Source organism: Glossina fuscipes, unplaced genomic scaffold (genome assembly GCF_014805625.2).
Source record: "Glossina fuscipes isolate IAEA_lab_2018 unplaced genomic scaffold, Yale_Gfus_2 28, whole genome shotgun sequence".
NCBI classification, from domain to species: domain Eukaryota; kingdom Metazoa; phylum Arthropoda; class Insecta; order Diptera; family Glossinidae; genus Glossina; species Glossina fuscipes.
In genome coordinates, this window is record NW_023998423.1 from 2157851 (window position 1) to 2172779 (window position 14929).

The 14929-nt window shown below is 35.3% G+C and overlaps 4 protein-coding genes across 4 annotated transcripts; 1 reads left to right on the plus strand and 3 right to left on the minus strand.

Moving 5' to 3' along the window:
* The first annotated feature begins 996 nt into the window (after positions 1–996).
* Positions 997–2756, plus strand: LOC119636750 (NSFL1 cofactor p47). Its single transcript, XM_038032334.1, has 6 exons — positions 997–1259; positions 1333–1499; positions 1564–1983; positions 2039–2170; positions 2261–2467; positions 2524–2756. The coding sequence occupies exons 1-6, from the start codon at positions 1158–1160 to the stop codon at positions 2654–2656; spliced, it is 1161 nt and encodes a 386-aa protein (XP_037888262.1). The 5' UTR covers positions 997–1157; the 3' UTR covers positions 2657–2756.
* Positions 2757–2876: 120 nt separating this feature from the next.
* On the minus strand, positions 2877–4332 carry LOC119636749. The gene has a single exon (XM_038032333.1). The coding sequence runs from the start codon at positions 4272–4274 to the stop codon at positions 2964–2966; it is 1311 nt and encodes a 436-aa protein (XP_037888261.1). The 5' UTR covers positions 4275–4332; the 3' UTR covers positions 2877–2963.
* A 1124-nt stretch (positions 4333–5456) lies between these two features.
* Positions 5457–6062, minus strand: LOC119636121. Its single transcript, XM_038031266.1, has 2 exons — positions 6000–6062; positions 5457–5940 (listed from the first exon to the last, which is right to left on the minus strand). Exons 1-2 carry the CDS (start codon positions 6039–6041, stop codon positions 5500–5502), a joined length of 483 nt encoding a protein of 160 aa, XP_037887194.1. The 5' UTR covers positions 6042–6062; the 3' UTR covers positions 5457–5499.
* Positions 6063–7650: 1588 nt separating this feature from the next.
* Positions 7651–10100, minus strand: LOC119636551 (beta-alanine transporter). Its single transcript, XM_038031952.1, has 4 exons — positions 9909–10100; positions 9530–9851; positions 8799–9057; positions 7651–8740 (listed from the first exon to the last, which is right to left on the minus strand). Exons 1-4 carry the CDS (start codon positions 10019–10021, stop codon positions 7662–7664), a joined length of 1773 nt encoding a protein of 590 aa, XP_037887880.1. The 5' UTR covers positions 10022–10100; the 3' UTR covers positions 7651–7661.
* Between the last annotated feature and the right edge of the window lie 4829 nt (positions 10101–14929).

The following is a 14929-nucleotide window of genomic DNA, read 5'->3' on the forward strand; positions in this document are numbered from 1 at the left end:
CATGTGAAGGCATAATGACGTATTCGAATTAAAATGCCATATGGGAAAGGTTCTAAATGTGATTCGGTCCAATAAATTTTCAATATGATTCGGTTTTGAATCAAAATACTTAAATGTACCCAATATCAACGTGTATTTCCAAGACTGCGAGGTCAGTGTCAACAGCTGGGCCGATACAAACGACGTTTGAATCAAAACACTTAAATGTACCCAATATCAACGTGTATTTCCAAGACTGCGAGGTCAGTGTCAACAGCTGGGCCGATACAAACGACGACTTCAAGCCAAATTAAACATTAATGTGTGATAAGGAGAATAAGAGATAGATACGTCGCTCTAGAATTCAAAAAGTAACCAAGGCAATACAGATAAAACAAATACAACGTACAAAGATATTCTTCAATTGTTAACTACACATGAAGCTCACATGAAGCTGGAATTCCCAGTAAGTTTGATTCAGATATTATGTGTTGCAGATATTTCCCAAAAGTTGGCCGATTACTTACAGCATGTAAAAGTCGTGACGACAGCAGATATTGTCATGAATGATATCATAACGCCGTTAAGGATAGAAATCAAGCATGTGTACTCATACATAATCGAACTCAGAAGTCGCTGATATGTAATAAAGTTAATTTCTGTGTATTTATTTTAATTTATTATAAAGGGAGATGTTTTTTTTAATATAATACATATTGCTCTAAATTGCTGTGTTTTTTACAAGTCCCACACGCTCTTATATAAAAAAGCTATGACTACAACTTTAACGAACAAAAAATAAATAACCATGTAGGTGCTTCTATATTGTATTGTGATGAGCACTTTTATATATCCCGTTTCTTTCAGCGTTAATTTGACAGTATTTTCTAAATTTATTTTAAATTGAAAAATTCCGAATACTTTTTATGCATGATTTTAAATATACTCGTTGTTTATGTACTAACTCGCAAAGGAAGAAGAAGAATGTAATTCGATTTTAAAGGAAACATTGGCATCTCTGCTTTTTTTTAATAAGGAACATATTACTGAATCATTGAAATCATTGAAATATAGCGTTTACAAGGATAATCGAATATTCTTACATTCAAAAAGAAAAAAAAAAAAAAGAAGAAAAAGGAGACGACTAATTCCTAGAGATTTGAAATTTTTTGTAAATTATGGCCGATCGCGATGAATTAGTTTCACAATTCATCGAAATTAGTGGTAGCGACGAAAATGTGGCACGTTTCTATTTATCTAGTTGCAATTGGTCTTTAGAGGTACATAAAGCAGTTAAATCGTAAATAATGTACAAAAAAATTTTTTAATACTAATCTTTAATAACAAATCAAGGATGCTCTATCGAATTTTCTGGGTAATCAAGCAGATAACGAAGAGGATGTAACAACTATTGATGTAACTGGAATTACACCTGAGCAGCTGGTTGCTTCATTAGGCCAAGTTAAGACTACGAATTCCTCCGACTATTTTGGCAAAAATGTCAGCACTACAAAAGCTAAGTAAGCTGATTGAAGTTAATAAGTATTCTTCCTCCTTTTTTTTACAAATTTTTCCATTTTGAAGGTTTGCTACCCTGAAAGACATGTCGAATAAGGCTGGTGAAAATGATGAAGAAGAAGGTCAAGCATTTTATGCTGGCGGCAGTGACCGATCCGGGCAACAAGTTTTAGGGCCACCGAAGCGTAAGAATTTTCGTGAACAACTAACGGAAATGTTCCGTATAGCTCAAGAGAACATAGCAAATGTTGAGGGCTCAGGTGCTGCCAGTACTTCATCAGGAGCAAACTGGGGCAACACAGGTATACGTTTGGGCATGACTAACACTGATCATTCTGTCGTAGCACCAGCTAAAAAAGATAATGCAAATAAAAAGCCTGTGGTAGTCTTAAAATTGTGGAGTCAAGGCTTTTCAGTAGATGATGGCGAGTTACGTCACTACGACAATCCGCAGAATAAGGAATTTTTAGAAACCGTAATGAGAGGGTAAACACTGGTTAAATAATTGCTTTATCTTTAGATGAATGTAAGTGTATTGCAGGGAAATTCCCCAGGAATTGCTAGACATGGGTTGGGTAGTTAATGTAGACGTGGAGGATCATCGACAGGAGGATTTTAAAAAGCCTGCCTCTGCTGTGAAGCTGTTTAAAGGATCTGGACACGCTTTGGGAAGGTAAATACATAAACCTTTTTTTACACTTTTCCGTTTGTTGAAACGTCCGAATCATTAAAAAAACTATTTACAAAACAACCCAAATTTTAGCCCGGCTCCTATTGTTACCGAAAATACCGAAACTCCTGCAACTGCTGGAAATGATGCAAGTGATGAGTCCTCCGCCAAGGAGAAGCTTAAATTAGATAGCGCACAACCCATTACGACGCTACAGATACGTTTGGCGGATGGAACCCGCTTGGCAGCACAATTTAATCTCAATCATACAGTTGGTGATATTTTAACTTACATACAGACGTAAGTTTTTCATAATGTTATATCTCTTGTTTAAAGCTAAATTTATTTGCATGCAGAGCTCGTCCCCAGTATGCCGAACGTAACTTTATATTGGTCTCTTCCTTCCCTACGCGAGAGTTGAGTGATACTACAGAGACTATAGAAGCAGCAGGTCTTAAAAATGCTGCCTTAATGCAACGGCTCAACTAAATATAATAGCAAAAATCGCAAGAAGTTGCATAGATGAGGAATAAGTTCATCAAAATTCCATAACGAAAATTAATCACAAATTTTCTACAAGATTATAATAATAATAAAAAGAAAATTAGTTTATTTCTTTGGATACCAAAAAATATGTAAATAATGCTGCGATGAAAACATAGGAAAGAAGATAAACAAATCTCAATAATAATTTTTTTTTTTCGGAAGCGCTCTCCGAAGTTGCTTTGTAATTGTCGATCCGCTTGGTGTTAAAACAAAAAGAATTGCAGGAAATGCCAAAAGGCACGAATGGGAATTAAATGTATATTTTTAGTTCATTCTTTAGACTTTGTAAATGCTTCGTAAAGTCTTCACGTATTGAATTTCGCCAGTCGAATAAACCATCTTTACCCACATGTAAGCAAGAGCAATAATGATGGACAAAGGCGCGATTTACGGTTAACAAAGTACTGCTCGAACTTGTTAGATCTTCAGTGCTGCCGTTTAAAATATTCGGTGAAAGTCTGTATACATACGAATGATGTTTGAACTTGACTTCCGGATCGTAGAGAGTGTTATCTATTAAAAAATTATGGGTTTGATCCTTGCAAACCGCAAAGACAGGTAATTCAAACCGTTGCGCCTTACTGGTATAATGACTTAAGTATTTTAATACAGACTTCTCTTCATATAACTTGGTCGAAGGATAAAAGAATTCATCAGCTGTTAAAAGTAATGTATGGTGTGCTCGATTGGTATTGCGTAGCAAACAATCAGTTTCCACTAAACTTCTAATACGTTCAATATTGTAGGAATAGGGAAAATTAAAAGGCAGTAAATGCACTTTAATATTTAGACGTTCCAAAATTAGTAAAAGCTGCATGGATAAATCGTCGCCATTGTACACTATAAAGTCTTCTATGCCTAATGAGAAGTGATGTACGAAGAATTGCATTAATTCCCTTTCCCGACTTTCCAATGAAGTCCCATTTTTGTATGCTTGATTTACCAAATCCAAACATATGCTTATTGGTTTAGCAACATTGGGCGGCTTTTTAGACTCATTATTCGTTAATTTCAAATATCTTAGATTAATCGAATGTCCATTTGGGGTAGAACCCGCATCTGTAACTTCTGTAAACGTAACACCTTTTGGTTGACCAAAATCTCTTGTTATACGGCAATAAAAACGATATCGGGTAAATTCACTTAAGCCATCCTTTCCTTCTTTATCCAACCTTTGAAACCGAAATTTGCCTTTGTTTATCTTACTGGCTTCGTAATTTACAGAACATTTAAAATTTAGAATGGCACCGCGACGGCCAACGACTATTACAACAGCTTCACCGCCTGCCACCAATTCGTTACGTTTCCAGTATGCAGCGTATGCATGGAAATGTTGACCTATTAACTGCCAAACCGGTAATGGATGTATGAAATCCACCAGATAATGAGACGAATTATTAATATTGTCTATACGGCGAAGGATAGCTGCATCCTTCCGTCCAAAAAAGTTAATAACGTGTAAAACATCTTTAAGACGATTGTTTTCGGTTTTATACATTAATAAAATACCGACACTTATGCAAGAAATTATTAATAACAATAACTGCTGATATTTACGCATATTCTCGAGAATCTTTCAAATAAAATTATTTTAAACAAAACTATTTTCAATTCATTGTTTACAACGCTAAAGCCATTTTTGCAGACAAGTTACGTCCCTTGCATGATTGCCATAGCCCAGAATAACAAATGATTATTTTCCATTCCACTCATTCCAACCCTGCCCGACTTTGTACACAATTATGTAAATTGAACAGCATAAATGAATAGCATTAATTTACACTAATTGCAATTTTTTATTTAATGTTTGATGTGTTGTTTCTCTTTCGAAATTGCTGTGTGTTATCATAGTTCTTTCTACAGTTTCTTTGGCCTACGCGCCTCATTACATACATCTTTTCTGCATCTAGGATCTTGCTGAAGGCTGTGTTTATTTTCTCTTTTTCCAAGACTTAAATACAACTTTAGTTATCTAACAGCAACAACAATTAAGTTACCTCCAAAAAGAAATAATCTCTAGATTAGTGATCAAATGAAGTAATTCGATTTTGCAGATGTAATCACCTTTAACGTCAATTAATAATTCATAGGTCGGACATATTAAGACATTCCATTGTTTGCGTTAACAGGATTGTGAACGCACAAAACGAAAAAACGCGAGAGTAGCACGTTGACATTAATTTTGTGCCTTATTTTAGATTTAGATTTCCAGAGAGAAAAAATAACCTCTTTTTTTTGAAGGACTAGAATCTTCTCTCTAAAAAAAAGAATCGTCTAAATATTCTTGACCTTGAAGTATAGTATCGTTATGCTTTTTATTTCAAATATTTTCTGGACTATTTCAAAGTGACAAAGCGGAAAATAGCACTATGAATACTCAAAATACCGAATATGGTCGGGAAAGTGGAAAGTGCCCTAATCCTTATATTTGCATGTGTAAAAGCCTGTGTATTAAAAACTTTTTTGTACAGATTGAGGGGAATGGCTCTATTTTTGTGCATACAAAACTAGCGAACGCTTCCTTGTTTATGTTTTAAAGTGCATTCTTCAATTTCTCCCACGAATATATTTTATGGTACTTTTCTTTTACAACTGAGCCGAGTTTTATAGGCAATGACAACGAAACGTTATATTATCCCCAGATTGTGGACAAATTGCGACTTCTCGGAATTTTCACAAAATTATTGAATTATTACATTTATTATGGATTTAGTTTTAATTATTCAAGCCACTTTCATTGTTTATTCATACCACAAAAACTCTTTTTTTTGTATACATTGATCCTTTCACATTTCTGTTGACAAATTTCCCTCAAAAATTGCGAGAAACTGCATAAACAGTTCATCTGTTAAATTCTTGCAACTTCTTGTCAAAATATAACGGCAAGCATTCATCTTGTTTAGACCGGTCTTCATTAGGCCGGCGTGCAAATCAAACAAAAAGACTAAATGATCAGGATATCGATTTAAATTGTCGGCCATAGTCAGCAGCTTGTTTCTATCCCCTTGTATGCCAAAATAGAAGCAAAATAAGGGGAAGAATTTTTTGAACAATTGTTCATTATTATACATGAACTTGTACGCCATCCTGAGCTCATATTTAGGAAGGTTTTTTAAAATATCAATTTGTCGCTCGGATATTGGATGGCACGACATCGGAGTACAACCATTGTTAAGGAGCTCAAAAACTTTACATACAGAAATATAATGCTGCCTGTAATTTAAATCCTACACAACACGAAATGATTAAAAAATAATCATAGAGCAATTGTTGATGCAATACTTACGTGATTATAGAGAGGAGCTTGTTGTTGTTGTTGCTGTGACATTGTGTTCAAGTTTCAAGTTTCTATAAAAATATCGCTTTTTGACCGATTTTAAGGAGTATTTCTGTTGCAGTTTCAGATAAACAGTAATTTAATTCTTTATGAAAAGAACACTGAACTCTGACTTAAGTTTGATAAGAGTAAAATGCAGTCTATAAATCATTTAGAAAAAGAGTTCAATGTAAAAAGTGTTAAAACTTCACACACTTACTTCGCTCAACTCGTAAGAAAGTTCTTCTACTTCGCACGAAAAACCGTTAGTTAGTTTTTTTATTTTTGGAAATGACAACCAAGTGCCAAAACACCACGATGTTGTCAGGAAGCGTAGAAGAAGAAGAACAAATTTATGCATTTGAAATAATGTCGCGAATTTTTTGTTAAACCTCTGATTTTGCTGTCAAATATCCGGGTATAGGATTCTGCAATATTAAATGTTTTGTATTAAAAGGTCGAATCACTCAATTGCTCGATTGCGTCAGATGTGATAAAAAGAGAAAGTTCACCTCTCCGTTCCAACAGAGTGTCCCAACTTTAGTTTAGTAAGTTTAGCTTGTTTACGAACGTTATTCACATTTGTAAATTTCTCTTTCTATTCTCCTTTTAAATATAAAAATATAGGCCGGCATATGTATGTTTTCATGTCTCTTTTGATCATCTCATCATTTATTATATTATTTATTTTTTTTTATTATTATAATTATCTTATTATCTTATAATGTTATTATTATCTTACTAGATAATAATGGCTATGTCAGCCGAAGAAAATAAAATGCGCAATTGGGTATTAGCAGCACATACGTAAGCTAAAATCGCCACCATCGCACTTGACTAAACCCATAATGATTATCATTTTTATTTTGTCGAACTTATGAGCGTTTATATTTACCGCTCCTAGCGAAAGACCGGCTTGAGCAATTACAGACTTATCTACCACTCCTGCACTCAAATGTAATCCCAAAAATTGTTCCTTAGCCAATGCAAGAAGAGAAAAGGACAGCTTGGGAGCAACTTGTAGCGGAGTTATACCAAAACATCGATGTGGAAGTGCCGATAAGGTCAGCGAAGGAAAAACTACGCGAGATTAAAAAGTCTTTGAAGAAGCAAGAAAGAGGCATGGCAACTAATCAATCGTCTCTATGGATGTACAAGTTTTTGCGCAAGGAGATGGGTCTAATGTACACTTAAACGAAATTCAAAGCATAGGAAAACCAGGATCTACCAATTAAGATGGCATTATCGGTGTCGGGTGACGACACTGAGCATGCAGAAACGGATTTTTTTAGGATTTGAAGTAGAACTGGGGGATAATAACCTAAAGATAGGTAACCTAATTAATAGTAGAATACCATATGTCAAAAAGTCGCTACTGCACCATTAAAACCTTATCCAATACGAACGCGTGCGCTGAATTCAACTGACAAATTCATGCGATTCTGTTTGACAATCGAATCAAACGGTCTACTTGTGCTACTCCACAACCGTTTTAAAAAAAAAAAATGAAAATTAAATAATTAAAATAAAACGAATTTTGTATAAATTTATAAAAGATCTTAAATAAATAAAAATAAGTATATATTTCCTTGCTCCTTACCTTTGCGCTTTTATTTTATAATATCTCTTTTTTTATTTTCTATTCTTTATTTCTGCTTTACAAATACTGCAAATAACTATTTGCGGCACTGAATTCCTATGGAGTTGAAGTTTTGTACTTTTCCCTTTACTTTCGCAGCAGTTGCTATTAAAAAAACAGCGTAAGGGTACAGCTTCACCTTCGGCTATGGTTTGCGGCAAGTTTTTCCCCTTAGTTTCTGGTAAAAACAGACTGGCCAGACCGCCTACTATCAACAACACACCCATTACAATTAAAGGCAATACCAACATCTGTTGTCCCATATGATTTATAATGGGAATAATTATTGGTCCAATCATAGCAATAACGGAGCTGAAACTCATACCCAAACCTCTTACCACGGTAGGATAAATTTCTGAGGCTAATAAAGGTAAGACGACAAAAGCTGATGATATACCCATTTTACCGATACAGTAAAGAATCAACATTACATTCGCCTCTTGGCTGTAGAGGAACGTGGCCACACATGCCACGCCACCCATTAACATAGAAATGCATAAAATCCAGCGGCGGCCAAAATAGCTTAAGCCCGGCCATAGTAAAAGATATGTGGGCAGTTCCACAACGCCAGCGAGGAAGAAGTTCCATATCTCATCACCTCCTAAAGCGGGAGCATAATAACTGAGACCAACGTATACACTGGTGTTGGCAAACCATATCAACGTGATGATCAAAGTTTTATGCCGCATATTCTTGGTTCGAAATAAATCCAAAAGTCCAAATGTGGATGATGAGGAATCTGCGCTTTTTATCGATTGCGATTTTTGGAAACGTTCAGCCAAAGTGTTGGCGAAATTGCTAGGTAACGGAACGCCATTAACTCGAGCCATGGATTTTAAAATTTTAGCAGCTCTTTCAGGTTGATTAACGGCCAGCAGCCAACGTGGTGATTCCGGTAGGACAAAAAAACAGGAAAATAATAATAATAAAGGTAAAGAGACTGCCAAAGATAAATAACGCCAATCACGTATAAGATACACGACGCCAGCTAGTAAAACCAGTCCGCACGAATAAGCGATATTGCTGACTATAGTGCAAAAGACTCTTTTCTCGGGATCGACCATTTCAATTGCTGAAAGAGTTCAAAGAGGATTTTGTAATTTTAAAAAAATATCAAGAGCTTGCCTTACCTAACACGTAAGGGCTAGCTAAAATCGCAGGCACTGTAAGACCAACCACGAAACGTAAGCCTAACCACGAGTTAAAGTCCCAGGCAAAGGCGCTAGCGGCACAGGCAACTACCTCCAACAACAGATAGGCGTAAAAACTCGGACGCCTTCCCCACATGTCTTGCAAGTAACCAAATATGTAATTACCAATCAAGCCACCCACTCCGAACACTACCAAGGCCAAGGTAACCAAATAGTTTTGTTCACACACCAAATTCCACTGAGAAGTAATGAGAAACAAGTAAAAACATTAAACGGGAACACGCCCACAATTAAATACACCACTAGTCTACTTTAGTTAATTCAGTTGTTCATATAACGGCTTTTCAAAATAAAGTCTTACGAAGTGATCGAAAAAGCGATCCGATCTGAACCATTTTCAAAAACTCTCGTCCTTGGGCCAAAACGTTTCAGCGTACCAAATTTCATGAAAATATCTTAAAAATTACGGCCTATAAGTTGACTACAAGACGAACGGGCGGGCAGATAAACTTAGATCGATTCAGAAAGTGTTCCAGTATAACAAAACGCGGATCTATTTCAAGCCTTTCCGGGTGTCGCATGCATCCATACAAATATAATATATCCTTGTATCACGAGTGATGTAGGGGTGCAAAAAAAAAGAATTTCCCACAAAAATGTCGAAAAGCAAAGGAATTAATTAAATATAAAACTTTAATTTATTCACCCACCTCCGCCACTACAGTACTAGGATACTGAGAACGATCGTAATGCCAACCATGTTGACATTTCTCCGTCTCGGACTTTTTCGGACTACCGATATGCCACACCTTGTCGTTCTGCAACTCATAGGGTGTGCGATATTCCAAATAACGTACAATGTCCGAATAGTTACGTTTGTACATTTCACAGGACGCGTAATCCAAAAATTGTTGCTGTTCACTGATTATGGGAATGCTGAGATTTAATACTAAATCCATATAGTCACGAAGCCATGGTTCCAATTCGGGTATCCGGCACCAATGACGTGGTGTTGCTGCTATAAAGAGTTGACTAAAACTATTTATAATTCCCGCAAAAATCTCGAAGAAACTTTCTTCAAGCACTTACCTATACGCATGAAAGGCGCACGGAAGAGCGGCCGGCAATAGAACAAAACAAATTATAATTTTTTGATAGGGACCAAAGGAACCGACATCCTTAAGTACATCATCAAAATCCATAGCAATGAAAATGTTATTTTATTTAATTTTATACCCAATAATAGCCAATCAACCCAACACCTCATTCAACTTGGAATGTGAACGAGTCAATCGTGCAACATTCAATGCTGAGAAAACACTTAATAATAAAATCAAAAATAAATCTTTGCAGTTTACCATCAATTGTAGCAAAATGAAGGAAATTCACAGAGACTCACTTTAGATCCAAATACTGTGTGCGTATATACGTTTATAAGTCTGTCTATGACATTCAATTGATTATAATTGCATTATAAGGTTGGAACAAGCATTTAATTAATTACCAACCACTGGGCACGAAGGCCTCCCTCATCATAGGCAATTTAAAATGTGGAAAAACTTAAGAAATGAAAGAAAATCTCAAGTCGAATTTCGGATATCCGCTACTTAAAGTTCAAAATGCATGGCTAAGAAGACAACACATCATAATAATAATCCCGTGAGCATTTTTTGTAAAGTGGTTTTCGACTCAGCTCGGAGGTATTCGTTCAGATGTATCTCTGAAACATTGCAAAGAGCTCTTTAATTTAGAATGTGGATAAAATTAAGATATAAGAGGAAACTTTAGGTAGAATCTTGGCTATCCGCTACTTGCAATTCAAAATATCGTTCAGCTGGGTTCATATGTTGATGCATTTTCCTGCTTAAGTGCGAAGAAAACATATCGTAACAGTAACTTTGAGAACATTTTCTATAAGGCGGCTATTGCTCGGCTCGAAGATATTATTTCGGATATATCCTCAAAACATTACAGAAGGTTTCTAGTGTAGAAAACCTTAAGCCGAATTTTGGTTATCCCCTACTTGAGATTGAAAATGTCATTCAACTTGCGTGACAGAGAAGACAACATGACGTTATAATAATTCCAAGAGCACCAAGAGAAAAATGTTTTTAACTCAGTTTGGAAATATTCTTTCTGATACATTTCTGAAACATTACGGAGAGCCCTTTACCTTACAAATAATGAGGAAAACGTTAAGAATGTACAATTCATGTCGTCCCACGAATTAAAATGTCAGGGAGGGAACTTTACCTGATACGGTATATCATAATAATAATAATCATCTATCCAATTCTTTATATCCAAACATCAATTTAAAATATTTCCGACTCTCATTAGTTTTCAATAAACTGCTCTCAACACCTGGAGATGGTAATAATCTAGTTCATCGAATTTTGCAATTGTAATAACAGATGATACCGTGCCTTGGCTGAAGAAAACTCTCAGAAAGCAGTGATTAAAAAACTTTTATAGGCCTGAGAAACAATTTTTGATACATAGTACCTCAACTTTGTACTTTGTAACTATAGAATATTTTACTAGCTGCGTGCGTGTCAGTTGGATCGGCTCAATTTTGACTGTGATCTTACCAAGCCCTTAAATCTGCGTATAACGGGTTTTAAGTAAATTTTATTGAATAATTATAATTTAAAATATTTGTCTACGTTAGATGGATTTGAAGATGGTTCAAGTCCATTTCTTCTTTAAACCTTTAAATGACCTTCATACGTATGTATGTGTTTAGATAGTTTCAGACCAATACCTCCTACAGCTTGCCTCTTTATTTTTGCTTCCTTTTTATTTATGCCTATGAACTAATCGCGTACATGTCACCTATGTCAAGCTTTAGCTTCCTAGCGGAATTTTTCCAATCGTTAACATTCTTAAGCGAGAGAAAGATCATAGTCATAGCTTTACATTGTTCAAAAAATATGGTTTCTTATACGTGTCACAAACGTAAGCACAAATCTAGGATGCTATCATATTGCTTGATGCTGGATATAAAAAAAGACACTGGATTTTATAGATGAAATCTATGTAATTTTTGTGCAAATTGAAAGTATTTTCAACGGAACCCTGGAAAAGCTGGCTTATAAAATATATAGCACGTTTCCACTTACTTAAGCAGAGCGAATGTCTGTAACTACGCTACGATCATGACAATTAAAATTTTTGCAAGCATTAATTAGAGATGAACGTTCATTAGTGTTACTCATAATCTTTCCAAACTTTGAAGAAAATCTTAGAGCCTTGATATAATGTACATATAATGTATAATCATTCGTTGTAGACATCCATGTCATTGACAGTCGATCTTTTTGTTTCCAATATTCTCGATGTTATAAAAATTTAGTTTATAATCTGTACACGCAAACATACATACATGCACACCTGCATACATACACACGCAAACGTTTTCATCTATGCACTTGATTCAGTTTGATCCCATTCAGTAGTTAGTTGGCGTGATTTTCCGATAAGTAACTTTTGCTTCTCAAATGGAAAGAATTGAATAAATTTGCTCAGTTATGTACAATTTAGAGCGAACCCCGATTTGAAATTCATCATAGTAGGCGGACAAAGGAGGCCTCCTTTCAAATGTGACAGAGTTGTAATTTTTTAACGCAATTTCTATAAATTTGAATAATTTGACGGCTTATGCCGGCTATATGCATGTCCTTATCGGGATCTTCACATAACCAAGACCATATGTGGGGTATCGTACAGATCTGCTTTCGGCACATCACGTCCACCCGGTTGGTTAGGTAAGCTTTGACTGTCCGTTGTTCTTCATTAATGACAATCAAAACATGTGTGTTCTTTTTTCTTAATTGTGTGTCTGGCGAACGGATTAATCTCTGCATTACTGCGGAATAAGGTAGCTTCCCGCGAGACGTGTCGGCAGTTTAAAGCAACCTCTGTTTTGGCAAATCTAGGTCAATCTTTAGGTTTCTCTAGACGTCAGATTACAGACAAGTTGACATTTTCTTGCCTTCTTAACAGTTTACAATCCACGTGTCCTGCTTTCCCTTCTCCAGTTGGGGGCAAGCTTCAGGAGTTAGTTTAAAGAAATTTGTAATTAATTAAATGGACGTTCGTTTTTGCTGTTGAATTCGTTTTCTTTATTATCGTTTAGAAATTGACGGAGTTTTATGTTACGTTCTTAGGTTATCGGGTCTGGGACAAGAAGGATTTGAGAATGTGAGTGTCGACTAACTTCTTCGGAGCTATTATCGCATTCTGGGTTGTAGAAAAAAAACCCTCGAAAAAGCGACAGGTTCAAAGGTGGGTAAAAAAGTCTCGCACTGTAAAGCTCAACCAACATAAGCGCTTAAGAGATAGAAGTATTAGATGTGTAAATAAATTGCCGCTGTTTTTTGATAAAAATAAACTTCTTATAAATTTTAATAATTGAAGTATTCAGCGTCATTATATAATAAAAGCAAATATTGATTGATAATTTGGGAAAAGTATAATAAAATCTTATAATAAGAGCCAATATTGATTGATCATTTTTTGCCATTGTAAGCGGCTTTAAAACTCCCTGTGAAATTTATGAGAACAAATATGAGTGGGAAACCGACGATCCCACTTGTACGACACAACTAATCCAAACTAATGATTTACCGCCTTGAGAATGCATAACAGCTCTTATGCTCAGTTTAATGTATCTCATTAAACCAATCAGTAGCATCCATATAATTATCTATGAAAAGTAAGGAAAAATTAACAGTTTTATAAGTTTTTCAAATAACTTTTAATTCGATTGAGTATAACTTCGAAAATACTAAGGCCACAACTTACATCTTTTAACCATAAATGCTTAGTTTAATCGTGTAATTCTTGCCATACCGTACCATCTACTTGAATAAGATTATATGTAAATGAATCGGTGCTCACATTATTGTATAAACAGTGATCTTGTAAATGATCAGCATTTCCTACCAAAATTTGACGAATAGCATCAAAATCCAACATTAATACTATCGGTTTTAGTTAGGCGTAAAATCCGATAAATGGTGCTTGTGCACTCTAGAGGATGTAGAAACGTCGTAAAACATCAGCTATATGCAGCTTACTTCCAACAGTTGGGTTTCGCATGCAATATACCGCGATATTTCCAATAACTGAAAGCTGCTTTCACTATTAAATAGAGAATTGTCGAACCCAAAAGGGTGAATATAAAAATTTGTGGCAAATTCTTTATTAGTTTCTTTTAGAATTATTATCTATTTATATATCTTTAGGCTTTAACAAAGAAGCACCTTATAAGTATACTTACCTTTCATTTCCCTTTTTTTGGAAACAAACTTCTACTGTCGGCTGCTGCGCTTGTTGAACGCTTCAACGATTAGGTGGCAGGCATATTTAATTTACTCGTTTTGATTCGGTTTTCATTACAATTCGTAAAGTGATAATTCCTTTCCTTCTATTTACATTCTGTTAATTCTTGGCGGTATTTCATATTATTGTAAACATCGATGTCAAGAAATATCATTTCTTTCAATGTCTTATAACCAATCATGGAAGTGAAGCGGGTTAAAAGGAACACCGGCATTTTCAATTAAGACGATGTATCGTCATATTTATAGAACTTTAGCTCTAACATGCGCTGACATATCGTTCATGTGCATCAGTAAATTTTTGTAAAGGGGCATTACATTAAATTGTAAAATTATACCAGAAATTTACTGCGTTTAACGTTCTAATCAGGATATTCGCTACACCTTATAATGACAATTTATTCGCTGCTATGATCTGGTGGCGACTCATCTTGTGTCTTAATCTGAAATTAAATAGAAATAAATAATTAAGTTATAAATGACAATCAGTAAAGATAAATTGAAACTCACCATCGGAATACAGCAAATATTGCGAGGAAGGGGGAGTTCGGCAGTTCTGTTAAATTATTAATAACAATAATTGGTGATATTTACGCATACTGTGGGGAATCTTTCAAATAAAAATGTATATACAAAAAAATTTTTCAATTCATTGTTTACGCGGAGGACTCTGCAGTGCGGAAGACTCTGACGCACGGAGGAGCTGCAGTGCTGAGGACTCTGACGCACGGAGGAGCTGACGTGCTGAGGTCTCTGACGCACGGA